This window comes from Benincasa hispida, chromosome 7 (assembly GCF_009727055.1).
Source record: "Benincasa hispida cultivar B227 chromosome 7, ASM972705v1, whole genome shotgun sequence".
Lineage (NCBI taxonomy): Eukaryota > Viridiplantae > Streptophyta > Magnoliopsida > Cucurbitales > Cucurbitaceae > Benincasa > Benincasa hispida.
In genome coordinates, this window is record NC_052355.1 from 39,295,319 (window position 1) to 39,322,902 (window position 27,584).

A 27,584-nucleotide genomic window follows, 5' to 3' on the forward strand; every position below is an offset into this window, starting at 1 on the left:
TACTAGTTTATTTTAATTTTAAGTTGGTGTATTAGGGTAAAAAAAATTTATCATTTTCAAATTAGTTAAAGTGTCAAAAGTCTATGAAATTTTATTTCAAAATCTAGGAAGATTAACATATCAAATTATAAAAATAAAAGATTAAATAAAATCATAAATTTAGTCAAAATCTCTATATTTCAAAGTTTTTTTTTAAAAAATATTCTTCTAAATTTTTTAGTTTATTTTAAACTTAACTATATTAAAATAATTAAGATGACAAATTTAAACTAATCTAAAATCTAACAAATGATTAAATACAATAAAATATTTCATAAACTAAATATTTATAAGTCAGACTTCAATCTCAGGTTTAAGATTCCAAACTCGGACGCTGGAGCTTTGAACAACTAATCCAACGCTCTATACCAAAATTTTGAAAGCACAAATTAATTTGCACAACCATGAAATTGTACTGTTCGGTAAATTTAAATAAACAAAATAAAATCTACGATGGAAAGAGGAAAAATAACAACCCACTCTAACTACAAATAACCAAATTCGAATCAAATAAAATATCCCTAAATAAATAGAGATTTATTCTAACTAAATACAATAAAAAAAAAAAAAAAAAAAAAAAACCTTTCACAAAATAGGCCGTGGATGAGCTTTCATCATCTTTACCCTTCTCTCTTTACTCGGATTGGTTTGATAGATAGTTTAGCCATTCAAATTTATGTAAGAAAATGCATCATGTGTGTTAGTAAACTAAAAATGGCCATTTAACCGGTTGTACATGAATATGAAGAAATACTAAATCTCTGTGGATATTGTTTTAAGTCTTGATAATTAGGAGCCCATTTAACTAAGAAGGCCAACAACGGGGCCGAGACGGGGCGGGAGACTTATATATATATATATATATATATATATAATAAAAATTTAATCGGGGATGGGGTCAAACTGGGGACGGACAGAGATCCAATCCTTTAGGGATTGTTACCAACCCTAATTGTAATTGGTATCAAAGATGTCTGAGCTTGTGTAGTCTTCAACTTTTTATATTGATAGAATTCCACCTTTCAATAAACTTTGATGAAGTTGTGTTTCTTTTAATATAGTTTTCTTTATTTACATTTTCAAAATTCATAAAGAGATAGCTAATAAAAAATTATATGAAAAAAAATAAAATTGCAAAAAAAAATCTGAACCTTTAGAGCCTAAAGCCTAAACCCACAATAAAGCAGGCAACGACGTCGTTTCATCTCTTATAAAAGAAACCCCGCAATTGTTCGAGCCATCGTTAAAACTGAAACATAGAAAACCCCAGCTTTCCGTCTTCATCTCTCTCAAATTCTCAGAGGGACACACTCGCCGACAGTAATGGGGAAAGCCGATAAAGAGCGGCTCATTCGAACTCTCAATTCGCATCTGAACACCATCCATGAAACTTTTCAGGTTCGATTTTCAGATAGGATTCTTGTTGTTAAATTGCATTTGAATTGATGGATACTCAGGCTTCTGATATGATTCCACTTTTCATCTTTTTCACTTCTAGATGTTGGATCAAAACCCATCGTCTTCCCTTGAAAAGGTGAGCTGGGAGGATGTTCTAAAAATGGGCGACCGAGTCTACAAGCAGGCGACTGTTGGTATGTTTCCGCTTAGTTTATCATTATTGTTAGGTTAAAAATCATAGTCCTAAACTTTTATAGAAGTAACAATTTAGACTCTAAATTTTGGTTTGTAACGATTTAGTCTCTGTACTTTTAATTTTGTAACAATTTAGTCTTTAGATTTTAGTATGTAACAATTTAGTTCTTATAATTTTAAATTTATAATAATTTAATCCTCATCGTAGAAATTAATGTGAAGATTTAATGAGTTTTCTTTCGTAAATAAACCTATAAACTAATTAGATACTCGATATTTATATTAAATACAAAGTCTACATCATAAAATAATAAAAATTGACCTCAAATTTTGATTTTTTTAAATTGGAGACTAAATTGTTATATATTTGAAAGTAGAAAGACTAAAATATTATATATTAAAGTTTAGGGACTAATAGGGTCTAAATAAATCATTCCACCAAAGTTAAGACTAAATCATCATTCTCATAAAATTTCAGGGACCAAAATGTGTTTTAACCTTATTGTTAGTATTGCTATTGTTGTTCTTCAACTGTGGGGATGGGCGAATAGAATTTGTGTATTGTGTTTCAACAGTTATCTCTGTTTTGATGTTTTGATTTGAGATTGTGTATGCTTCTTAAGTACTGAGAACCTTCTAAGTTCCAAGTGATGAAGAAGTGGAAGATACTTCAAAAGTTCGCTTGTTTGTAGCTGATGGATAATGGCAGGAATTTGATTGGTTGTTTCTTTTGTTTGCTCTGTAGCTGGAATGGTGTGGACTGGAGAAAGACTAGAAGTTAAAGCAATTGAGGAAAATATGGCATCTTATTTCAATATGCTGCAGGGTTTCCTCCTGATTTCCCATGGGAGTAAAGTGGGTGCTGGCCCTACTTTGTCTTCTGTTATCCATGCATCTGTGAAGCAAGTAATTGATTCCAGTTTTAGGTTATGGAAGGAATCCGTCTCTTTATACGGTAAATAATTCTCCCCCTTCTTTCTATCATTTTTTTCTACAGAAAATTGAGAGAAAAATGAAAGAATACAAAAAACAAGCCCACAAAAAAGGAAGTTCTCTTTATAAAAATAGACTCCAACTATGCAAAATAGCATTTATAGAATAGTTACGAGAGGTCTTCAAAATTGAAGCCCACAAAAAAAAAAAAAACTTGAAAGCAAATGAGGGACGAAATTTTCTTAGGATCCTTTTCCCCTCTCCTAAAAACCCTAATATTCCACACATGCCACAAAACCTATAAGATCTGCACACACCTCAACAAGCCAAAGTAGGCGGCCCTTCTCTCTGACAGCTCTTCTCCTGTTCTTTCGATTGTTCATTTCCTGCCAAATTTTCTTTCTTCATGATGTAAATGGTCACAATTATGCTCTACGGTCATAAACCCTAGTAGTAGTAGCTCTGGACCATCATTAGGTTATCCCAGATCGATTTTGAATAAGGAAAAGCTCTAGTAAATTTTCTCGTAAAAGATTTTAAGAAAGAAATTTTCTGAAGGAATAAGTTTATTTGCTGTTCTTTTTTCTGCTTCAGGTCCTCTTTGACATATGGATCTTGTGTTGTTCATTGATGTTTGTTTAATTCATCATTTTCTAGTATCGACCTGTATCTTAGTTTTGTTAGAATGGCTCTTGATGTTGTTTCAATTGAACCAAACAACTATGGTCCAGTAAATTTAACTACGTGTATTTTGTATTATATTGCATCTACGGTATAATGTGTTTAGGAGTTGAATTATTGATTCAAGAAATATGACGCCGAATTAAAGTTGTTGATGGAACTATGGTATATTAAAGGAATATAGGAAAGAGGTCAATCCATGATAGCCACCCTATCTAGGAGATATCTCTATGAGATTAGTCATAGTGCATGCAAGTTGGCTTGGACACACGTGGATATCAAAAAAGAGGAAGAATTAAAGTTGTCTATGGAAGATTAAGAATTAGTTGAACTCCCATGAATCATGATATCAATTGGAGTACCCTTGAGTTCGTGTTAAAGTAGATTATCTATTACAATATCATGGAATCGTTGAAAAGACTGAAAAGTTCTACTTTTCCGGCTATATGAAGTTTCCATTATCAAGCTCTCTTATAAGTCTAAGTCCATTGGAAATGTTTTTTGTGATCTATGGGATAGGATCCTCTTTTCGTAATTTCAGTTATATCAATGAAATTCTCCGTATCCTATTAGAAAAATGAAAAGTATTGATGATAGGGTTACTCCAGCTACATTCATTTGTACATTGTTGTGGGTTTATGTTTGGATGAAGCCAAATGATAATCTATGTTATTTTTACCATTACAATGGTACAAGTGAATGCAATTCCGTCTTTTGATAAAACTAGTGTTAACATTCTCTTGGCTGAATGAACTTTTCAGGACCACGGAATAATGAGAATCAAAACCAAGTAGTTCCGCAGTTGGTTGGGGCGGTTTGGGAAGCTTGCTCTGCTCTTAAGAAAGCTCCTTCCACAAATATAACTGCGATTGGCCGAGCAATAACCCAGGTAGCTGTATCAGTGAAGGATGTCCTTCGAGAAATGAAAGAGCTTAAACAAGGACCCTCTGACTTGGACGAAGCTCCTGAAGAATCTTCTAACGAAGTCGAAGGCAATTCACGAGATGAAGGTAATTCAAGCGATGATGCCGATCTAGGTAACGATTTGTCAGTCGAAGAGATGAAGGTTGCTCAATCTGCTATTAGCGTTGTATCTTCAATACTTCTAGTTATAAAAGAACTCATTCGTTCTATCACAAGTTTGCTTAAGCTGGAAAATGTAAACAAGGAAAGTAACTTAGCATCCTTGGAGAATCTATTGAAGCTATGCCAAGGAATTGGAGTGCAGGTTGACGAACTTGGAGCTTGTCTTTACCCCCCACAAGAGGCCCCTGCCATTGAAGTAGCTTCTGAGAAAATTTCTAGCCTTCTTGATAACATGAAGGCAGAGTTGGGAAGTCTTAATGGTAATTCAGAAGGCTTTCTTCAGGCATGCAACAATCTCCGAGATTTGTTGAAGCAGCTCGAGATTGAAATAGGTGTCTCCACATCTACTGATATAGAAAGTAGAATGCAGAATGTAACTTTAAGCGACTGAAAGAGATTGTCTAATCTGATGTATTTCCGGCCTCATAACTTATTTTTTATTATGTGGATAGCCATATTTACATCCAGTTTTGTTACCATAGCTCTAGTTCTTGTCATGAAAGAAACCAAACTACCTATCATTGTGTACTCAAAAGAAAATTCCCTAATTTAGAACGATCCATAGAACAAATATACCTTTCTATTAATTGGTGTCACAATTATACTACATAAAATTATGAATGTACAGAATCCTCACAGAGCTGAAAAAGAAGGTCAAATCTATCGCCCTGAGAGCTTGACCACCCAAGCACCCCCCAAGTAAAGGCCCAGCAGGGGAGCTGCTAGAAGTACCTGAGTTAGGGGATCTGTTGATGGTGTGAGTACAGCAGCTGCCACCACTGCACCAACAACAACGTATCTCCAAATAGATAGCATTTGGTCTCCTGAGACTAGGCCAACTTGTCCAAGTAGAATCTGAATTACTGGAACCTGCAAATAAGATGAAATTTATATTGTCAAAAAGCTTAGCTCCATTGGGTCAAATTTGGTGTCATGCAGGACATCATAAATGATTTAAGATTGTTCCTAAGAAGTATTGGTAGGAATCTTCTAGTGCGTCGCCAACATTCCTAAAGATATCATTGCTAATTCATTTATGAAACACAAAACTTTACCTGGAAAGACAAGCCTGTACTGAACATAAGAACAAGTACAAATTCGAAGTATTGATCTATAGACCACAAGGATTCAACAGCTCCTGCAGCATAACTAACAAAGAAATTTAGGGCTGCTGGTGTCAAAACTATATAGGAGAAGGCAATTCCTGCATAGAAAAGTATAGAGGAGCCTAGGACGATAGGTGCCAGAAACTGTCTTTCTGCCTTTGTCAATCCTGGAAGAACAAACGCAATAATCTCATAGAGGATGACAGGACTTCCAAGAAGAAGGCCACAGTATCCTGATACCTGGAGAGTACAAGGAGAATTTTATTGTTATTGACCCCTACCAACATGAGCAAATATACAGCAGCATATTTCAAGTGTAGAATGAATTTTTGAATTGAACAAAAATCAGAAACAATATTTAGCATAGTCCAAAGTCGTGTTATCAGTTATCACCCATTGACTTATAGAGGAACATTAGTCTTAGAAGATCTAATGGTTTGGTATTGCGCCACACACACACACACACCCCAGAAAGATTGATAGAATAAGCAGAGAGTTCTAATTCAACTAACACTATACAGTGTATTTTTCTTTGTTCTCAACATCTAGGTAGATTCTTCTTGTATTTATTAGTGGTTGGTAAATAAGGGGTGATGTAGCAAAGATTTCAACTTAGTAACTCTTACTCCAATTTCATGTTAAATCACCATGAAACCAGAAACCTGAATCTATTAGACCATAAAATTTAATCATTTAAAGAAATTCAACTCATCGACTCAAGTGATCCACCCACGTTAAAGTCGAAATGGTTAAAGTCAAACTTGTTCTTCTCATTTTTCAAGATTTTTTATATCATAGTCCATTTTCGTATCAATAGCAATCCAAATGGATGGTAACCATGCTCACAACTCACAGATCCATAAAAAGTGATTATACTAGCGATGTAATTATATTTCATCATACAAAGTTCTGACCTTCAATGTTGTAAAGAAAAACTCCCCAGGACCAAGCTGCAGGAACCTTACACCTTGTTCCTTAACTGGTGCTTCAAGAATTAAAATGAGTTCTTTCGAAAATGCAAAGCATCCAACAATTGCAGCTCCCACAGCCAAAACTGACACAAATATCCTCTGACGTAGCTCTTCAAGATGATCAAACACGCTCATTTCTTTATCATCTGGAAGTAGATCTTTACTGGGATAGAGAAAGTTATATATATCACTTCTTTCCGGAGCCCCATTTGTTGAATTCTCGGCGATATCTAACATTTTTTTTCATGAAGAAGATGGGATATTAAGGAATTGTATACCAATCATAGCATAAACTTTCTGCAGCCACATAATTTAACTGGCAGAACTCAAGATATGCAATGAACATTTAAATACAAATGAAGAATCTGAAAGCATGTATAGTCCCAATAAGTTTTATCCACAACTTCAAAAGCAACAACGTTGAGCAAAATATTTCCTCTCCTGGTTAAATGGATCCAAATAATTCCACTTATGAACTTCTCCCTTCAAATCCTGAACTCACATAAGCTCATCTAAAAATCTAACCAGAACATACATCTCTATTAACACAAGTAATTCTAGTGCAAATTCTAAACAAATTTAAGGACCAATACTACTTCATCCGTTTACTAATAAAGATATTCGAAAATAATAACCGGGCACGATTTTCAGACAAAAAGTCCTTGAAATCAATCGTAGGTTTGGGCAATACTAATACCTGGCACATCTTCAACGACGGTGGAGCCTTTTCCACCACCCAACTCCGTCTGTTTCTCTCTTACGTCGTCATCAACCGCAGAACACACAAATCTGTTGAAATTTTTACGGCTGAGCAAACCGGTGAATCGCAACTTCGACCTTCTCAACGTCGGGCTAATTGGAGCTAAAGCAAGCTGAGACTGAGAGGTTCGAGCAGAGAAACGGCAATGACTGAGCTGCAAATGCGATGTTAGAGCACCGCTAATGCTTCCCATCTCTTCTTTGGCTTCCTGAATCAAAATCAATGGTGGCTTCCAGCGTTATGACAAAAAATCAGAACTCTGTAAAATCTGAAGTCATCTATTTATTGGACCTTACTCGAGGATGATGATATTTTGGGGTCGTTAAGTGCTTCCAACGCCGTGGCGTAACTTAGCAGAAGATTCTATATTAAATCTAAAATAAGCCGTCCGCTCAAAACCGGCTCTCAAATTGGGCCCATTAGTTCTATTTGGCCCACAACCTAGGCCCATTCTTCCTACTCGGCCCATGTGGTGTAATACACTTTCGGTCAAAATGGTCTAAGTTTTGAGCTTTAACATGTAACACGTAACAATGACGTTCAATCCATCCAAATAAAAATATAAAACTAAAATTGCATTGAGACAAAATAATGAATCAATAAATAAAACAGTAACTAAAAAAAGCTACTATTAGGCAACATTTAAAATTAAAAATAAATAAAAAAAGTCTAAGATGAGCTTTTCGGTAAAAAAAAAAAAAAAAAAGAAAACGAAAAAGAAAAAAAGAAAGAAAGAAAGAGCATTAGTTTGCTTGGCTACCAAAACAAAAAAAAAATGGTGTGAAATCGAAATATTCTGCTTGAAAAGATTGCTATAAATTAATTATCCTCGTCGAATAAAAGGTGACGTGTTTGATTTGATGTTGAATTTAATTTTTTAGTTCTATAAATCGTCAAGCTTAATCTTGATGATGGATCTTTTATCTCTTTCTATATTGATTTTTTGTTCCCTTGTAGTCCTATTTTAATGGTGTTCTCTGGGATTGCATCGTCTCGCTCTTTCTTCTAATGCTAGTATGATTGATTTGTGGATCGATGATAGTAATGCTCAAGATCTGAGACTTCGTCGTAATTTGAGTGACTTGGACACAATTGAATGATTCTTGATTTTGACCTCTTGTTTCATCAAAGCATTATACTGTTAAATTTTTTATGAATGATTTGGTTGGGTATGAGAATTAAATCCTAAAAAACCTAGTGATTTGGAAATACCATTATCTAAAGAAAATTAAACGGTTTCTTTGGAGCTTAGCAATTAATACAATCGACCATTTACCAAGGAGAACTCCTTATATGCATTTGTCTCCATCTTGGTGTGTTATATGCAATTAAAATGATGGATCTCTGTCATTTTTTTTATGCATTGTCCTTTTGCATTTTGATTTTCATTTTACATTTTTGTTGGTCTATTGCGTTTCCTACTTCTATTTATGGCTTCATTTCTTCTGTTTCGGTAGATCACAGTTTTTTTTATTTGAGAAAGACCTTTCTTTTTGTTTAGGATGGGGACGAGGATGGAGAATCCCGCCTTGTCCCGACTTCATTGCCAACCCTAATTTCATCTATCAATGATGTCATTTCTTCTATTAAAGAAAATATGGTAGGAGGATTTGAACCTTCTTTGTTACCTTTGTTTAAACATTGTGGTTTCTAATTAACCATTGAGCATAAAAATAAAAATAAATAAAATGAATTTCAAACTTTAATGACTAACAAAAAAATCAAATTCAAACTTCGATAGCCTACCATATCACTTTTAAAAACTTTTGTTACACTTTGTGTGTTAGCAATATGTGTTTAAGTTTAGCTGATGTCTTTTAGGATATCTCTGCATTTGACCTTGCTGGCATAAGGTTGTCATATGAAAATTTCGTCTCTGCAAAGTACTTTCCTTATGTGGATTATTCTGTCTATAGTATTCTTGCAGATCTTTTCCTCTTCCAGATGCAAGATTTTGGAAGTTAGGGTTGGTCTTTTCTACATCCACTGCGTGTACATGAAGAGACTTAGTCTTTTTTTTAAGGTTGGTTGTTTTGATAAAAAGAATTTAAGAGTCGTTTGTCTTGTGAAGATTCTTTCGTCGCAAGTGTTTATTCTGTCAATCCTCGAAGTCATTGAAGATTGTGTCGCTGTGAGGTTAGAGACATACTCCAAACCGGTTGTGTGCTTCATCAATATACTACTTGAAAGGGATTCTCAAGCTTAGGGGGAGCTTAAGCTAATTGAGTGAAGTGCTCTTTACTTGAAGCTAAAAGATAAGCTGCAAGTGAGGGGGAGTCTCACGTCTTGAAGGGAACTCAAGTCTTGTCGAAAGGGAGCCTCTGTCGTATGGAGAGCTTGAGACATTCATCACTAATATCATTACTTAGGGGGAGTCTAAGTATTCAAGAGAAGGAGTCTCTCATCTAGAAGGGAGCCTAAGTGTACGATCGAGTGGTTGAACTCTATAGAGGTCACTGTATTAGAGTTGTCAATACAGATAAGTATTATGTTGTAATTGCTTAACATTTATATTAGTGAAGTTATCTTTCCACGGACACATTGCCTCCCAGATGTAGGTGTTAATCACTGAACTGGGTTAACAATCTCTTATGTTATTTTTTTTCCTATTTTTGTTTGTTAATTGTTCTGTGAATTGTCATGACATAATTCGTAACACCCTTTACTATGCAATAAGTACTTTCATCTTATTTTCAATTGGTTTCAGAATGTTTCACCATTATCTCTAGTGTTGTGATCCTAATGTGTTTCTATGGAAGAAATCAAAGAAGGTGGCTCTACCTCACGTCCATTGGTCTTGGATGGAACAAATTATGCATATTGGAAGGCAAGGATGACAACCTTTTTTAAGTCCATTGACAAAAGTTCTTGGAAATTTGTCCTCATGGGTTGGTCTCACCCTGAAATCTCTAATACAAAAGGTGAGAAGGAACTCAATCCATAAGTAAAGTGGTCTGAGGCTGAGGATGAAGCCTCTCGAAGTAACTCTAAAGCATTAAATGTCATTTTCAATAGTGTTGACAAAAACATTTTCAGGCTGATAAACACCTATGTCTCTGCAAAGGAAGCTTGGAATATTCTTGTTGTTTCTCATGAAAAGACATCAAAAGTTAAAATGTCAAGACTTCAGTTGTTAACCACAAATTTTAAAAATCTTAAGAGCTAAGTTTAATGTGAGATTGTTTAATCTTGCAAACGGATCATTTATTCTTGGAGAGAAAATCTGTGAGGAGAAACTTGTGAGAAAGATTCTTAGATCTCTTCCCAAGAAGTTTGATATGAAAGTGACTGCGATTGAAGAAGCTCAAGATATTTCTTCTATGAGAGTTGATGATCTCTTTGGTTCTCTTCTCACATTTAAAATGTCTCTGGAGGACAAACATGATAAAAAGAGTCATAGCATTGCCTTGCAATCTGTTGTAGAAGATAAAAAACAAGATGGAGTTGAAGAATCAAATGAAAATCTTGTGCGCAATTTCTCTTATGTTCGAACAATTCTCTCGCGTGCTAAAAAAATTTGACAGAAGACCAAGCTCAATTCTCTCGCATGCTAAAAAAAAAATTGACAGAAGACCAAGCTCTTTCCCTCCTCGAAATACCAAGTCAGGAGGTCATGTAGGGTTTGGTTCTCAAAAAGCTTAGAGAACAAAGAAGGACGTTGATAAAGTTGGATCCTTTACTAAAGAGAAATTTTTTAGATGTAGAGAGTGTAAAGGTTTTGGCCACTTCCAAGCCGAATGTCCAACATTCTTGAATCGACAGAACTAAGGTTATATATTGACTTTGTCGGATGAGGAGTCTGATGAGGATTGTGCATTTGATCGAGATGTTAGAGCTTTTGTCAGTTGTATTTCCTCTGACAGCTCAGATGAAAAACGGTAGGAATATGCTTTTCCAATTTTTGGTGATGAAAAGAAAGTCCTTAATTCATCTATTGCATTAGCCTATCGTGATCTGTATTAAACAATGGCAAAAAGACAAAAAGTGAAGGATCTCTTATTAAGAGAACCAGTGAGCGGAAGTAAGATCTTTTCAAGCCCATTGTGAAAGAATAAACGCATTCACAAACATACAAGAACAGTTATGCATTATAGAGAAAATTACAACATGCTTTCTCACTAAAACAAAGAAAATTGAGAGGCATACCTTTGAAGAACTCTTCTTCACATATTCCCTCGATTTACACTGGTCAGACGCAAAGAAACGAGGAGTAATCGTTTGGAAAACTCTCGCTCTCATTGCAATCATGAACTGTCTGATCCTCGAACGGCAACCCTCGACACTACCACTCGATAACCTTGGTATTTCTTGGAGTAAGAATCCAGAAGGTGTGGGCTCTGTGTGAATTTGGTAGAGGGAAGGAGGATGTATAAGATCAAGCTACATGATCAAGTATGTGGGATAAAGGTATAGTCTATCGTATAGACAGTGGGTACTCAATCATATAGTAATCTCTCGCTCTCATGAGCAATCGTATAGCAATATCTCGCTCTCATGAGCAATCGTCTAGCAGTCTCTCGCTCTCATGAGTAATCGTCTAGCAATCATCTAGCCATCGTCTAGCAATCTCTCGCTCGATCGTTTAGTCTCTCAAAAGGGCTATCGTATAGCTTTCTTTCGCCTGATCGATTAGTAATTCAATAATGAAGCGATCTTCCATAAAATGAAAAATCTTTTCATTTTATTCTTCAGTTATTAAAAACTAAAATTAACCTCCCACTTGCACGATTAATGGAGAAAAGAAATAACCAACTAAACAATTATCTCATAATTGTTTTATTATAAATAAATATAATAACCAACTTATCATATTATATTTATAACCTATAATTTTAATATCACATCATATGTAATATTTAAACCATATTTTTTTGCTCCTTTATTTAATATAAATCATATTTATATCAATTCCTCCAATTAATGTATCTAATACATCAAATCAATTATATCACATATAATTGAACCAATTTAATTATATTATATATAATCAAATTCCCTTGTGTTAATTTGAACACTTCAAACTAACCAAAAAACTTATTCTCAACTTGAATCCATTGAGCTACCAAGGGGATCTTATGGACCTGTAGCTTGAAGCTCAAAAAATACGTGAATAACTGATTAAACTCTTTAATCACGATATCCACTATCTGCTAACTATCGGACACTCCAGTAAATACCGATAACTGCATTCTTCGCATTACAGATATATATCTGTGTCCATTAGATATAACCAATCAACGGTACAATTATCCCTCACAGATCGCTTGTAAGTACAGCTGTGCCAATTTACCGTTTTTTCCCTATAGATAATCTAACTCTTTAAGTACCATTGATTTCTCTAATGAACAATACATTATGAGTAAACACTTCTCAGGTCATGAGAAAGTGTGTGGCGCCACATTGTTCAAGCCCCGGAATTAGCCCTTAAGGGAGCAATCCATCTACTTACTCCTACTTTGGGGAATGAGTGAATTTCATCTTGTGTAGCTGAGTTTCTAGCTCCCCAATCAGATGAATCCCCAAAATGGTAGATTTGAGTCGGCAATCTGACCACCCATGGAAATCAAAGGACCGCCCTCATAAGCAAGAGTTCCCAACTCACTCAAAATTAAGGTCATGTTATCTATGGTCATCCTAGTGAAATGAAAGTCTCTGATCTAAAGAGGGAATTGAATAAAGTTAATACTGACAAAGAAACTAGATGTAAATCAATCAGAATGCTAAATCAGGAGGGAGGAGGGCCCGCGAGGACTCGACTCCGCGATGAATTTTTCCATCCCTAGTGAGGTGTGAAAGTTGGTCCTTCAATATGTATTTGTGGTTGGAACCAAGTGGATCTTTAAGAATAAAACTAATATTGATTAACAAAAAATGGTGAGATACAAGCAAAAAGCTAATCGTAAAAGATTGCTGAAAATTCCTAAAGAATATGTTTTTGTCGTGGTTTGGGGTTCAACCCCTATTGAAAATTAAGAAAATGCAGAGTTTCCCCCTGGGAATGACGCTCCTTCCCCCATTATGAAGAGGAAAAGAACTTCTCGGATGAAAAAACAAAAAGAGAAGAAGAAACGAAGGAAAACATTTGTTGCCTTATGATGGAAGACCTGATTGGCGTAGGTATCATCATTACTTCTCCCCAACATAAAAGTGAGTCCTTGAATCTAATTACTACTGAAACTTATGTGTCCAAAAATGTTGATGGAAATGTTGAAACAATGCATGTTGGGTTTGTTAATGATTCTGATATGTGTGAAAAGTCTTTTGTTGTTGTCGATGATGTTGAAAATGTGTTCATAAATGTTTTTTATGTTCCTAATGAGAATGATGTTGAGAGAGAATATAGGGTTATCAAAATAGATGGTCTTGAAGTTCAGGTGGTTTAACTATACATTTTATTGATAGTATTCTTAATTCTGAAGAAAATTGTTCTAAACCTATAAATTAGAATCCTATAAATGTTAACAATTCTGAATTGGATAATCATCCCCTCAACGTCTTATCAAATATTGTTACATCTGGGTTTCTGAATGAGGATGGTAGTGCTCAAAAGGAGTCTGGTCCTAGGAAGCCAACTCTTCCCTTTGAGCATGATGATTCTACAATAGAATGAGAATTCTAATCTTAATGAGTCTGCTACAGTTAAATTTGATAATACTAAAGAGAAAAGCACTAATGTCTCCGAGAGTGAGGATGTTTCTGTTTCTACTAAGACATTTTTTATGACAAAAAGATACTACCGTATAGCATAATGCTTATCGTTTAGGAGAAACTACACAATCATGTAGGTTTTACTGAACGGTCATTTAGGAAATGGTATACAATCGTTTAGCAAACTCGGCACACAATACGATCGTTTAGGTAAGTTATCCAATCGTGTAGGAACTAGTGTGCAATCGTTTAGGCGCGAGATGGACGATCGTTTAGGCACAGAGTGATTATCGTATAGGCTCTCGATTTACTTAAGCGGTCGTTTATGATTTCACTAATGCGTGCTTCTTTTCCTTTTTGGACGATTGAACGAACGAACGATTCAAAATGAAACAATTTCATTTTTATTCATCGGTTACAATAACCGACGCATTCCCACTAACGCACATCCGAGCAAAAAATTGGCTTAATTATCATATAATTAACCAATTAAAATATTAATAAATATAATCATATTATATTTTGATCTTATAGTTTGATATCACATATCTACTATAGTATTTGTTTTTCCTCTACTTGATATAAATCATATTTATATCTAATTTCCTCCAAAATAATGTATCTCATACATTTAGCCAATGATATCATATATAATCGAACTTCCTAATAACCCAAACACTAGTTCTCGACTTTATCCAAGCTACTTAGGGGACCTAATGAACCTATGGCTCGAAGCTCCAACGGTCTGTGAATAGCTGACTAAACTCTTTAGCCACGAGATCCATCATCTATTAATTGTCAGACATTCCACTAAAGACCAACAACTGAACTCTTCTTGCCATAGATATACTTCTGTGTCCATCGGATATAACCAATCATGAGTACGATGACCCTTCACAGATGCTCGTAAGTATAGTTAGGCCAAATTACCGTTATATCACTCCTTAAGTACCACTGATTTCTCTAATGAATAATATACATAGTCCAACTATGTGTAAACACTTCTCGAGCCAAGAAAAAGTATGTGGCGCCACATCGTTCAAGCCCCGGAATCAGCCCTTAAGGGAGCTATCTGTCTATACTTACCCCTGCTTTAAGAAATGAGTGAATTCTATCTTGTATAGCTGAGTTCCCAGCTTTCGAATCAGACGAATCCCTAAAATGGTAGGTTTGAATCGGCGACCTGGCCACTCGCACCCATATAAATCAAAGGATCGCCCTCAATGGGAGGAGTTTCCAACTCACTCAGGATTGAGGTCATGTTACCTATGGTCATCCTAGTGAAGTGAAGTCTCTGTCATGAACGGTGTTATATAACAAGACGTTAACACTTTGTAGTCAGATCTTATACAAACTCTTTGTTGAAGGATCTCTTACCGAAGAGTTCCATGAATGCGTTCGGATCGCTCCGATCTCACAGTGACCGAAATACAACATTATACATTCATACAAACAGTTATGCAAACAAACACTAATTATCGGCATGCTATGAACAACAAAATAAAAAAGGAAAGAGTTTCATACCAGTTGAAGATGATCTTCAATCTTCGGAACTCAATTCAGCGGAACCCCCCAAGCGATCTACCAACACCCAATAGTAGCGTCAACAACAGTAGCACGAACAACCGCAAACTCACGATCGCAATGGGGACGACACCACCACTAAAGAGCCTCGGGTATTCTCGGAGTGAAAACCCAAAGGGTGGTCTTTGGTGAATTTGGTAGAGGAAGGAGGAATACCAGATTGTGTAGGCGATAAGCAAGTGGAAGGGAAAAATGCGCTATCGCATAGCAGAAATACTTATCGTTTAGGAGAAGCTACACAATCGTGTAGGATTTACTAAACGATCGTTTAGGTAAAGGTATACGATCGTTTAGTAAAATCGACACACTGTACGATTTTTTAGAAAAGCTATGCGATCGTGTAGGCGACAGTGTGCGATCGTTAGGCACGAGGAAGACGATCGCTTAGGCGCAAGGCGACTATCGTATAGGCTTTCGATTCTTTAAGCGATCATTCTCTATTCTCCAACGCGCATCTCTTAATTTCCCTTTGGGATAGCGATTGAACTCTTCAAAAAATGAAAACAATTTTCATTTTAATTCATTGGTTACAATAACCGACGTTGCCCGCCTAACTCACGTCCAAACGTGAATTTTGGATTAATTATCATATAATTAATCAATTAATTAATAATAAATATAATCATATTATATTTTTATCCTATAGTTTGATATCACATATCTACTATAAGTATTTTCTCCTCTACTTGATATAAATCATATTTATATCTAATTTCCTCCAAAATAATGTATCTCATACATCTAGCCAATTATATCATATATAATTAACCAGTCCAATTATATCATATATAATCGAACTTCCTCTTGTCAATTTGAACATTCAAATTAACCCAAACACTGGTTCTCGACTTTATCCAAGCTACCCAAAGGACCTAATGGACCTGTGGCTCGAAGGTCCAACGGTTTGTGAATAGCTGACTAAACTCTTTAGCCACGAGATCCACCATCCGTTAACTGTCAGGCATTCACTAAAGACCAATAGCTGAACTCTTCTTACCACAATATATTTCTGTGTCCATCGGATATAACTAATCATGAGTACGATGACCCTTTACAAAGTCGTAAGTACAGTTGGGCCAAATTACCGTTTTGCCCCTATAGTTACATCTCACTCCTTAAGTACCACTGATTCCTCTACAACATAGTCCAACTATGTGTGAACACCTCTCGGGCCAAGAGAAGGTGTGTGGTGCCACATCGTTCAAGCCCCGGAATCAGCCTTAAGAGAGTTATCTATCTACTTACCTCTACCTTAGGGAAAGAGTGAATTTCATCTTGTGTAGTTGAGTGCCCAGCTCCCAAATCAGATGAATCCCCAAAATGGTAAGTTTGAATCGGCGACCTGGTCACTCGCACCCATATAAATCAAAGGACCACCTCAATGAGCAAAGGAGTTCCAACTCACTCAGGATTGAGGTCATGTTACCTATGGTCATCCTAGTGAAGTGAAGTCTCTGTCATGAACGGTGTTATATAACGAGACGTTAACACTTCGTGGTCAGGTCTTATACAAACTCTTTGTATAAGACGCCCTCGCTCGTATGTTCCCAATACGTATGATCAGGATCAGACCATCTGTGACAAGTCACAACACTTGTGACCATTCCACAAAGCGGGCTGCATCCGTAGCATTACCAGGATAAGGTTTCCCTTCTATATCCATATACTGCAGACCATTTTGATTATCACTTAAGACATGATCCACTTGTATGTCACCACATACATGCTTGAGTTACATATAGATAACCAGGGATTTTATGTTTATTGGGTTGTGGTAAAGTAAATAAAACAAGCAACTGAGCAAAAATACAAAATGTGAAGTAAATATCATATATTAACAACACAAGCGTTCATACAAACTACAGAACACAAGACTTTAGGGCATCAACCCCAGCATTTATATAGGACGCCCTCGCTCGCATGTACCCAACATGAATGATCAGGATCAGACCATCTGTGATAAGTCATAATATTTGTGACCATTCCACAAAGCGGGTCGCATCCGTAGCGTTACCAGGATAAGGTTTCCCTCCTATATCCATATACTACAAACCATTTTGGTTATCACTTAAGACATGATCCACTTGTATGTCACCACATACATGATTAAGTCACATACAGATAACCAGGGATTTTATGTTTATTAGTTTGTGGTAAAGCAAATAAAACATGCAACTGAGCAAAATACAAGTTGTGAAGTAAATATCATATGTTATACAACACAAGCGTTCGTACAACTGTTTACAAACTACAAGACAAGAGACTTTAGGGCATCAACCTCAACATTATTACCTTTCAGGCACGGGATTCATTTGTCTAAGGAACAGTGTCCTTAGACCCCTAAAAATGTTGAGGATATAAGACATATTCCCTATACCTCAGCTGTAGACAGCTTAATGTATGCTATGCTCTACACTAGGCCAAACATTTGTTATGCAGTGGGAATAGTCAGTAGGTATAGTCCAATCTAGGATTAGACCACTAGACTGCGGTTAAGAACATCCTCAAGTATCATAGGAGAATGAGGATCTATAAGTTGGTGTATGGAACAAAGGATTTGATCCTACATAATACACCGTTTCTGATTTCCAAACTGAGAAGGATTCTAAAAAATCCATGTCAGGATCAGTGTTTACCCTAAACAGGGGAGATGTAGTATGACGAAGCATCAAGCAAGGATGCATTGCAAATTTCACTATGGAAGCTAAGTATATAGCTGTTTGTGAAGCAACAAAGGAAGTAGTATGACTCAGGAAGTTCCTATGCGATTTGGAAGTGGTTCCAAATATGAACTTACCCATCACCTTATACTGTGACAACAGTGGGGCAGTAGCTAACTCTAACGAACCTCGAAGTCACATACGAGGAAAGCATATTGAGAGGAAGTATCACCTGATAAGGAAGATTGTGCAATGAGGAGATGTGATCATCATAGAGATTGCCTCGGAGCACAATATTGTTGATCCATTTACGAAGGCTCTCTCGGCTAAAGTATTTAAGGGTCATCTAGAGAATCTAGATCTACAAAACATGTATATTGTATAATCTAGGGCAAGTGGGAAATGTGTAATGGGAATATGAATGCCTTAGTTTATTGTATTTACTTACCATAATCTTGCTTTTTGGATTCTGATTACATGTACAACCCACTGACTAGAGTTTTAGTTCAAGTGGGAGTTTGTTGGGTTTTATGCCCTGAAACTCATAGATAGTAAATGCTATTAATTTACTGTCATCAATAAAGAGTTATAGATGTTAATTTAATAAATGTTATTGTGTTGTTTTCTATTTTGTCTTAATAACCCTAAATCCAATAAACTAACATCCAATGTTGCCTTATGAGTCTTGAATTGTATGTAGAGACATACATGGATCAATGTTCAAGATACAACCTAAAGGGTCTATAATATAGGGATAAGGTTGGGTACCTTATCCCGGTGACACTATGGATACGATCCACTTTGTATTTGATACAAATGTAATGAGTTTACATAAGACCGGATCGCAAAATAGTAACCACTAGATGTAACACCGTTAACTAGTTAGGTTTTTATTTCAATAGGATGACCCAAGTAACTTAGTCTTAATCCTGAGTATATTATGAACTTCTATTCACGAGGGATTGTCTTTGATTTGTATGGGTGAGGTGGCTAGTTCGCCGACTCAATATGCCTACCATTTTGGGAATAAAACCGAGTGGGAAGCTGGGAACATAATAATACAAGATGAAATTCACTCATTCCCGTCTTCAGGGTAAGTAGATGAGTGTTCCCTTAAGTGGTGTCTCTGGGATTTGAACATAGGGCCTTACCCTCTCAATGGCTCGAGAAGGGTTTCTGTTTATTGGTTGGACCATAAACAGGTTGTTCGTTAGATGAGCACTGGTACTTAAGGAGTCAGAGGTAACCCAAGGGTAAAACAATAATTTGACCCAGTTAGAGTTACGAACACTCGCGAAGGACTAACTTGCTGTTATTGGTCCATATTCGTGGATACAAAAATATATCTGTAGTTAAAGAGGGATGGTTTGAATTGTTTAAATCAATTTAAGAATACGATATATTAATATGATTAATATGTAATTGATTATGGATATGATCTGTAATTCAAATTAAATTGAAAAGAAACATTTGAATAAGATTCAAGTAATTAATTCAAGTGAATTAGATTCACAAAGAATTAATTAATATAGAGGTATTGCACATATACATATGATATTTATGATAATTAAATATATGTACGTTAAATTGGATTTAATGTAAATAGTTATTTAATAATGTGCAAATTAATTAAATAAGTGTTATTTAATTTTGATAATTAATTAAATAAGTATTATTTTATAAATTGTAGAAAAATGGAAATAGAAAAATGGCTAAGAAAAAAGTTTGACCCTTCTCTATATAAAGTCTTCCTTATGGGCCTTTTGGAGACACACTGATGATACACTCATAACATACAACACAAGTGAATTGGAAGAATTCATGGTGCGGTTTTTCCCTAAGTCACAAAGAAAATCCTCTTTACTCTCAAAAAGTCTTTTTCCTCACTTTCTTCCAATAGTTGAATACCACATATCCTTTTATTAAAATCCTAGAGAATAACGAGGTAGTCGTATTCAAGAAATAATTCGTGATCAAGATTATTGGAGGAGTTGTTCGTAGAGTTTTCGAGAGGATCGTTCTTGGAATTGGGAATCTACAAAAGGGAGCATGATTCTAACTTTTTCCCTAAAGCATGCTATTTACATGTCTGTATTATGCATATTATGCTTTTAGTTTACCATTTTGTTTATATAAAAATCGATTTGCGGGAGGTAAGACATTCACAACACTTCCGCTATGGGATTCAATCCTCCCTTCAGAGACAACCTAGGATGTTGTTTATTGGATTTAGGGTTATTAAGACAAAACGAATACAGTACAATCAATAACACTTATTAAAATAATATCGATAACTCTTTCTTGATGACCATCAATCATTTACATTTTTTATCTGCAAGTTTTAGGGCATAAAACCCAACACCTATAATACGGAGAAAAAAAATATTGGATAAACATACATAATTTATTACAAACTTATTGAATGCATATTGAATTTAATTGAAAAAGTAAGTATGTACCTGGAATGCAAGTACAAATCCATTTATACTGTAGTATGTGATATGGTTAGGATTTTCTGTTTTTTTATATCATGCGACTCCTTCTCCCTGCATAGAATGCACTTCATACTATCCAACAAACGTTTGAATAAGACAATCGACCAGTCATAATGCCTAAAGACTTTGGTGTCATTGACGGTCCCAAATGTCTTAACGTCAAATTGTGTTTTCTTGTCTTTTCCCATCATCACAACTTTAATATATAATGTCAATGCAACCTTCATGACATCTTCATCATTTGTAAATCTGAATTTTTCAAAAGCGATCTCAAGATTCTTGCAAAGTTTTTCCTTATTCTTATTTAGGTCCTTCGATCTGAGCAATAGATGTTGTAGTCTCTTACTGCTTGTATCTCTTTCAATTGTTTCCTCGGTCGGCCACAACCCAGTTATTAGATTAAAATCATCTTGGGTGAATGTTACTTTCTTCTCCAATATGTTGAAGCTTATAAATCCCGGTTCTCATCGCTAACCTCCCTTAACAAAAAATGGTGGAACAGTTGCCCATTAAACACAAGGTCCACATCCAGCAGTGGACCAAAGCACGCTTTCTTAAACATCACCATATGCTCTGTGGTAAGTTTCTTCTTAGGTCATTCATTTTGTGGACCATGCAAGAGACAGTAGCAGGGAAATATTTCTTAGCAAGGACGACCATCTTAGTAAATTGTTAGAAACATATACATTGTAGCAATAAATAAAAGATCGTTTAATAAAACTTAAACAATCATTTACCAAATCCTAAAGGATCGTTTACACAAAACAATCATTTAACCTAAGTTGGGCGATCGTTTAACCTTAATTGGGCATTCATTTAACCTAAGTTAGATGATCGTTTAATTAAAGTCAAGGGATCGTTTAAATTAAAGTCAAGAGATCGTTTAATTAAAGTCAGGAGATCGTTTAATAAATTGATGAGCGAACAGTTTCGTTAAACTAAGTGAACACTAAACCATTTTGTTACGGCTAAAAGGAAAAATCAACATGCATTGAAGGAAATGGGTATAATACCTTTTAGATCACGAGAATGATGGTGGAAAATATGTAGAAATGACTGATGAGCAGTGAAGAACTGATCAAAGACGACGTTAAAGACAAAGAAAAATTAAGAGAAAATTGACATAAAAAAATCGAGAATATGAGAAAATGTGAACAATCGCTTAGTAAAACAATGGAATAGGGTCTGGCTTCAGTTATATCATTTGATTTTGAAAAATAGGGTATAACTAATATTTCATGTGGCAAAAAGAAAAGTTTTTAGACCAAGGTCATTCCTAAAAAGGTTTTTAGTTTTTGGGTTATTTTGTAAATTTATCCGGTCTATAGGGGGTGAGATCTGGAACCGAGGGCAGGGGAGAGCGAAGGTGGAACAATTGCGGCGTCTGAGTTGAGCCACGCCGTCATATTCAATATGTGTTTGCAATTTCTTCTGAACCTCAACTCCATTTCTTCTCCTTCACCCAGATTCCTACTTCTTCAGTAGAACCGCCATTTCCGCGCATGGTGTAGCTTCTCTACTCAATGACCCTCTGCTTCTGCGTTAGAGCTTCAAAAGCCATAGCTACCACCGCTGCAACATACCCCTTCTCTTTCAAGGTACGCCTTCTCCTTCCCTTCTCTTCATTCCTCCATTCCTGCACTTCAAACAACGCCATACCAGCCCTATCGGAAAACCATTATAGAGACCTTATCTTTGATACGATTGAACAAAAGCCTTGGGCCTTTTGCGACAATAATTGGGTCTCCGATCAATTTGGTGCTGTGATCATCGACCCTCATTTGTTTATTCGAGTCCTTGATTCCATTCGAATCAGGCCTAGAGTTGCCTTGCGTTTCTTCCGATGGGTCATGGCTCAACCCGATTTTAAGGGGTCAGAATTTGTGTTTTGTGCTATTCTTGATATTCTTGCTCAGAATAGTTTGATGCGTCCTGCGTATTGGGTGATGGAGAGGGTGGTTAGCATTGAAATGCACGGAGTTGTCGATGTTTTAATTGCTGGGAATATGTGTTTAAAGGCTTTAATTAAGCTTCTTGATATTCTATTGTTGATATACACGAAGAAATCAATGGTTGATGAGTGCTTGTTGGTCTTTTATAAAATGATTCGGAAAGGTTTACTGCCTGATGTCAAGAACTGTAATAGGATTCTCAGGGTTTTAAGAGATGAGAATCTCGTGAGTAAAGCTAAAACTGTGTATAGGATGATGGAACAGTTTGGGATTAAGCCAACTATTGTCACGTATAACACTATGCTGGATTCCTATTGCAAGGAGGGGAAAGTACATCAAGCTTTAGAGCTTCTATCAGAGATGCAAAAGAGAGGGTGTTTCCCAAATGATGTAACATACAATGTGTTGGTTAATGGGTTGTCGAAGGAAGGAGAGCTTGAACAAGCAAAGGAACTCATTGAGAAAATGTTGAGTTCTGGGCTCAATGTTTCAGCGTACACATATAATCCTTTGATCTATGGTTTCTGCAAGAAAGGATTGTTTGTTGAAGCATTTGATCTTGTGGAAGAAATGACGAATAGAAGAGCTTTCCCTACTTTATCAACTTATAATACTCTGATGTACGGCCTTTGCAAGTGGGGGCAAGTGACTGATGCTAGACTGCAGTTTTCCGATATGTTGAGAAGCAATTTTACGCCTGACATAGTTTCGTTCAATATCCTACTGTATGGTTACTGTAGGACTGGGTATATAAGTGAGGCATTTCTATTGTTTGATGAATTGAAATGCAGAGATCTTGTTCCGACTGTGGTAACATATAATATACTTATATATGGTCTTTGCAGGTTGGGTTACTTGGATGTTGCTTTGCAGTTGAAAAAGGAAATGACTGATCTAGGGTTATTCCCTGACATCTTTACATATACTATAATAGTTAATGGTTCTTACAAGTTGGGGAATTTATCAATGGCTAGAGGGTTCTTTAATGAGATGTTGTGCAAAGGGTTGAAGCCTGATCGTTTTGCTTACCTTACTCGAATAGCAGGAGAAATGAAGATCGGTGATACATCTTTAGCGTTTAGCATGCGAGAAGAAATGTTAGCAGAGGGTTTTCCTCCAGATTTTGTCACATACAATGTTTTTGTGCATGGACTTTGCCAACAGGGAAATTTTGAAGAAGCGTGTGATCTGTTAGAGAACATGGTTTATGATGGTCTTGTTCCGGATCATGTCACTTATACTAGTATCATTAATGGTTTCATGAAAAGAGGGCACTTGAGGAAGGCTAGAGAGGTTTTCAATGAAATGCTCAGCAAGGGTGTAGCCCCTTCTGTAGTAACATATACAGTTCTCATTCGTGCACATGCAGCTGTGGGAATGCTGGATCTAGCATTTATGTACTTCTCGAAAATGCTGGAGAAGGGTGTTCCAGCAAACGTGATTACATACAATGCTATAATTAATGGTCTTTGCAAGGTGAGGAGAATGGAGGATGCTTATAAATATTTTTATGAGATGGAAGAAAAAGGAATTCTTCCAAATAAGTTCAGTTATACCCTATTAATAAATGAGAATTGCAATATGGGTTACTGGGAAGAAGCTCTAAGATTGTACGGAGAAATGCTAGATAGAGGAATTCAGCCTGATTCTTTTACACATAGTGTGCTTCTTAAGAGTCTACATACGGATTATAAAGTCCATGCTCTACAGTGTGTAGAGAGTCTGACTCAAAATGTTGAAGATAATGTTAATGCCAGGTGATGATAAAGGAAATGGTGGATTCCAGGATACTCAAGTTAGAGACTGATGTATCTAGTGTATATTTATCCAATCAAGTGATGGTTAGCCTCTCAGAATTTTATTGAAGCAATTAACCTCAAATAATTCATTAAGTAAGAATTTTCTCAAGTTCATGTATCTTCACGACATTCAATCTGACATATTTTTGGCAAATTCTTGTTTGTAATTAATAGTGTGTGCTTTACAGGATATAAATGCTAATCGGTGGTTTGGAAGCTTTATGGATTGAGGATGCATTTCATAATTCCATTGTTGGTCCATTACTTTCTGCAACAGAGTTGAAGCTGAAATCAGTTTCTGTTGGACAAAGACGTTGATCGTCACACAAGATTGGTTTATATAGTGATCATCACTGTATCAGGTATACATTTGATTCCAAACTGTAAATTTTTTGGGAACGTTATATTAATTGTTTTCAAGTACTTTGGAGGGGAGGGGAGGTCATCAACTTGTATCTTCTATTGTAAGTTAAAAGTTATCATTAACATGAGGTAATAATCGATATCATATGATTAATTTACCTCCATGAGGGGAAAAGAAAAAAGGCAATTATTCTTCAGTCCCTTAATGTTTAGTAATGGTTTCTGTCCATTAATGTTTAGTAATGGCTACAAAAAGGAGGGGTTCCAACAGACCAACTCTAGCTATAGAAATGAACTCCAATCCAGAAGATCCAAGACTAAGATCATATTTTCTAAAGCAAATATGAACTTCTGGTCAAATTCCAAAATATATTTAAAACTACTACTTTTATAGTTTTTAAAAATAGAATTCATAAGAGATTATGGGTAAATAATGAGTCTATATTTTAAAAATTAAGAAAATATAAGAAAAATAAGTAGGTACCAAATCCTAAGTTTCAAGTGCTTGTTGGATATTTTAATTTTATTTTTGGGTATAATGTATGTTTACACTGATATGATCTCTCTTTCTCCTATGAAAGCATTCTTGCGTACGCCATCTGTGGTAGCATAAGGTTAGAAAGTTGTCCTAGCCATAATCATAACTGCAATAAAATCGCTTTTGGATCTTTACTCTTTCACATCACCCTGACACACTAAATTTGTTGTGGCAATTGCTTTAGATGCCAGAACCAAACACTCCAAAGCCACCAAAGAATCAGCCCTGTATTCAGTTCCGCCTGCAATGGCGTAACTGCCTATGTTGGAAAATTGGAAGTTGGAAAGAAGGCTTGCCGCTTTTTTTTAGATTTGAAAGACGTTGGGCTGGAGAATACTGTAGTTTTCTTTTGGTTTAAATACTACTTTGATTCCTAAACTTTCGATTTTGGTTCATTTTGGTCCATGCTTATACTTTTGTTATTTTTTCTTTTTTTTTTAAAAAAAAATGTCTCTATACTTTCAAAATGTCTATTTTTGTCCATGTAGTTTTAAGAAATCATCATTTTGGTCCCTAAATTTTCATTTTTAGTCCATTTTTATATCAAAATTTTAGCTCTCACTTCGTTCACTAAATTTCTTTAAAATGTAGCGATACATTTGTATTAAAGGTAAAAGTTTGCAAATAGGGATCAAATGGACACTTTGAAAGTAAGACTATTATAAATAAAAGTTGAAAGTACGTTAGCCAAAATGAACCAAAGCCAAAGTAGCAGGGCTAATGTAATATTTAAACCTTTCCTTTTCCTTGCAAATAGTTTTAGAGATTTGAAGGAAGAGAAGAGAGGAAAGAAAAGGAGGGGAGGAGAAGCACCACAAAGAATCGTATGAAAGATTAACAAAAAAAAAGGAAACTAAGATGCAACATAAGAAAATATGAAATAAGTTAGCCATATCCCTCTTCTGTGCCACTAACGAAAAGTTGATTTCAAGGCCATTTTAATAATCTCATGAGTTTAATTATTATCTCTTCAAATTTGAACAGAACCACTCTTTCAAGAAAAGATCTGTAGTGTTGTTTTCTTATGAATTCCAATTTTCCTTCTGCTAAAAGATGGATCCCTCCCACCATTTTGGCATATTGAATGTAGTTTGAGTTGCCAATAATGTAGAGAATCGGGCGTGAAATCTTTCTTGGCAGACGCAGTGTTATAGCAATTGATTTCTTTTTCATTGTCATGGCTCGTGGCTGCCTGAAGTGTTTTTTTGTAAATGCTTTGTAATTATTCAGTGAACAACTAGGAGGGTGAAACAATTAGAAACGTTGGCAATATTTGATGAGATCTATATCTTTGTTGTCTGTTGACAGGAAATATTAATGTATTATTATATTTCTCATCTATTTGACTTTGTGTTATCCAAGTCTGCTCTTCCTTTCAATCTAGTTGCCCCTCACAATTCAGTGGAAGATTTTTGTATGCTTGTTTTTTTTTTTCCCTTTTTTTTAATATCAATTCAAGAAACAGAACTTATTTGTATGCCATTATTGTCATTCTTTTGGCCACTGTACAGTCACTACTAACAGAGATTGTGGAGTTCTTGGACCTGCTTCAATGGAAACAAACTGCCAAGTCTGATGATCAACCACTAACAGTACCAGCATATCGAATTATACACATTTATTGTACAACATAAACGGATAAGTTGATTGATAATATCCTTTCATGTAGACATTTCTTTAAAATATGGAAGGTTCTCTCCCCATTGTATAAATTATGCAGCAGGTTTCTCCTTCAAGATAGTTTGAATTTGCAGGTTCGTTCATGTCCCTGGTTTTAATCTTGTAATATACCCTCTCTCTCACACATTCTGCCACATAAAAATATATTCACTGCAATGCCCAAAGGCCTAGGTGGTCGTCCTTCTAAGGTATGGGCAATTTTGCTTCCACCTGCATTTACTTAGACTTGCCTATAAAAACCATCCAACCCAAACTATAATGGTTGGATTAGGTTAGTTTTATTTTTTATCTAAGTTGGGTTAAATTTATTCAATTTATTTCAAGTATTTTAAATTAATAAGGAAAAAAATAAGTCAACAATCTAACTCGATTCGGATTTTAAAGACGGTTTCTTGAGCAACTCTACCAACTCAATTTTTTGGATTGTTTCAAAAAACTCCAAACACAACCTTTGCACTCATATCCTTTCTTTATTAGTCTTTTAACTTTGTTTAAAAATGAGCCTTAGATGTTGTAGGTTAAATCTCGTATATATAAATACATTTAGGCTTTTTATGGTACCGACGGTTAAAATAAGTATTCGTAGATGATTGGAGATAAAATGAGTTAATAACCATGTTATAAATCCAAAATTTATATACCATAAATGTATTTGTTAAATCATATTTCAATTTACATAAAATAACATTGGATTTG

The 27,584-nt window shown here is 35.4% G+C and overlaps 3 protein-coding genes across 5 annotated transcripts; 2 read left to right on the forward strand and 1 right to left on the reverse strand.

The window, feature by feature from the left end:
• Nucleotides 1–1,272: 1,272 nt before the first annotated feature.
• On the forward strand, nt 1,273–4,913 carry LOC120081667. Its single transcript, XM_039036716.1, has 4 exons — nt 1,273–1,437; nt 1,538–1,631; nt 2,378–2,587; nt 4,008–4,913. Exons 1-4 carry the CDS (start codon nt 1,363–1,365, stop codon nt 4,721–4,723), a joined length of 1,095 nt encoding a protein of 364 aa, XP_038892644.1. The 5' UTR covers nt 1,273–1,362; the 3' UTR covers nt 4,724–4,913.
• LOC120081668 (sec-independent protein translocase protein TATC, chloroplastic) lies at nt 4,885–7,462 on the reverse strand. The gene is made up of 4 exons (XM_039036717.1): nt 7,107–7,462; nt 6,353–6,639; nt 5,388–5,678; nt 4,885–5,202 (listed from the first exon to the last, which is right to left on the reverse strand). Exons 1-4 carry the CDS (start codon nt 7,360–7,362, stop codon nt 4,993–4,995), a joined length of 1,044 nt encoding a protein of 347 aa, XP_038892645.1. The 5' UTR covers nt 7,363–7,462; the 3' UTR covers nt 4,885–4,992.
• Nucleotides 7,463–21,832: 14,370 nt separating this feature from the next.
• LOC120081692 (pentatricopeptide repeat-containing protein At1g22960, mitochondrial) lies at nt 21,833–26,971 on the forward strand. Of its 3 annotated transcripts, XM_039036782.1 has the most exons (4): nt 21,833–24,400; nt 24,496–24,669; nt 25,252–25,284; nt 25,393–26,713. In XM_039036782.1, exon 1 carries the CDS (start codon nt 22,080–22,082, stop codon nt 24,267–24,269), a length of 2,190 nt encoding a protein of 729 aa, XP_038892710.1. In that variant the 5' UTR covers nt 21,833–22,079; the 3' UTR covers nt 24,270–24,400; nt 24,496–24,669; nt 25,252–25,284; nt 25,393–26,713. The 3 variants fall into 3 exon arrangements, with proteins under 3 accessions (XP_038892710.1, XP_038892708.1, XP_038892709.1); XM_039036780.1 differs by lacking the exons at nt 25,252–25,284; nt 25,393–26,713 and adding an exon at nt 26,720–26,971; XM_039036781.1 differs by having other exon boundaries at nt 25,252–26,713.
• Nucleotides 26,972–27,584: the final 613 nt, after the last annotated feature.

Coding starts and splice junctions, on each gene's coding strand:
- LOC120081692 (XM_039036780.1), top strand. CDS start 22,080: ATGACCCTCTGCTTCTGCGTTAGAGCTTCAAAAGCCATAGCTACCACC.
- LOC120081667 (XM_039036716.1), top strand. CDS start 1,363: ATGGGGAAAGCCGATAAAGAGCGGCTCATTCGAACTCTCAATTCGCAT. Junction 1,438..1,537: donor CCATCCATGAAACTTTTCAG/GTTCGATTTTCA, acceptor TTTCACTTCTAG/ATGTTGGATCAAAACCCATC. Junction 1,632..2,377: donor CTACAAGCAGGCGACTGTTG/GTATGTTTCCGC, acceptor TTTGCTCTGTAG/CTGGAATGGTGTGGACTGGA.
- LOC120081668 (XM_039036717.1), bottom strand. CDS start 7,362: ATGGGAAGCATTAGCGGTGCTCTAACATCGCATTTGCAGCTCAGTCAT. Junction 5,679..6,352: donor TTTTCTTTACAACATTGAAG/GTCAGAACTTTG, acceptor TGTACTCTCCAG/GTATCAGGATACTGTGGCCT. Junction 5,203..5,387: donor GTACAGGCTTGTCTTTCCAG/GTAAAGTTTTGT, acceptor TCTTATTTGCAG/GTTCCAGTAATTCAGATTCT.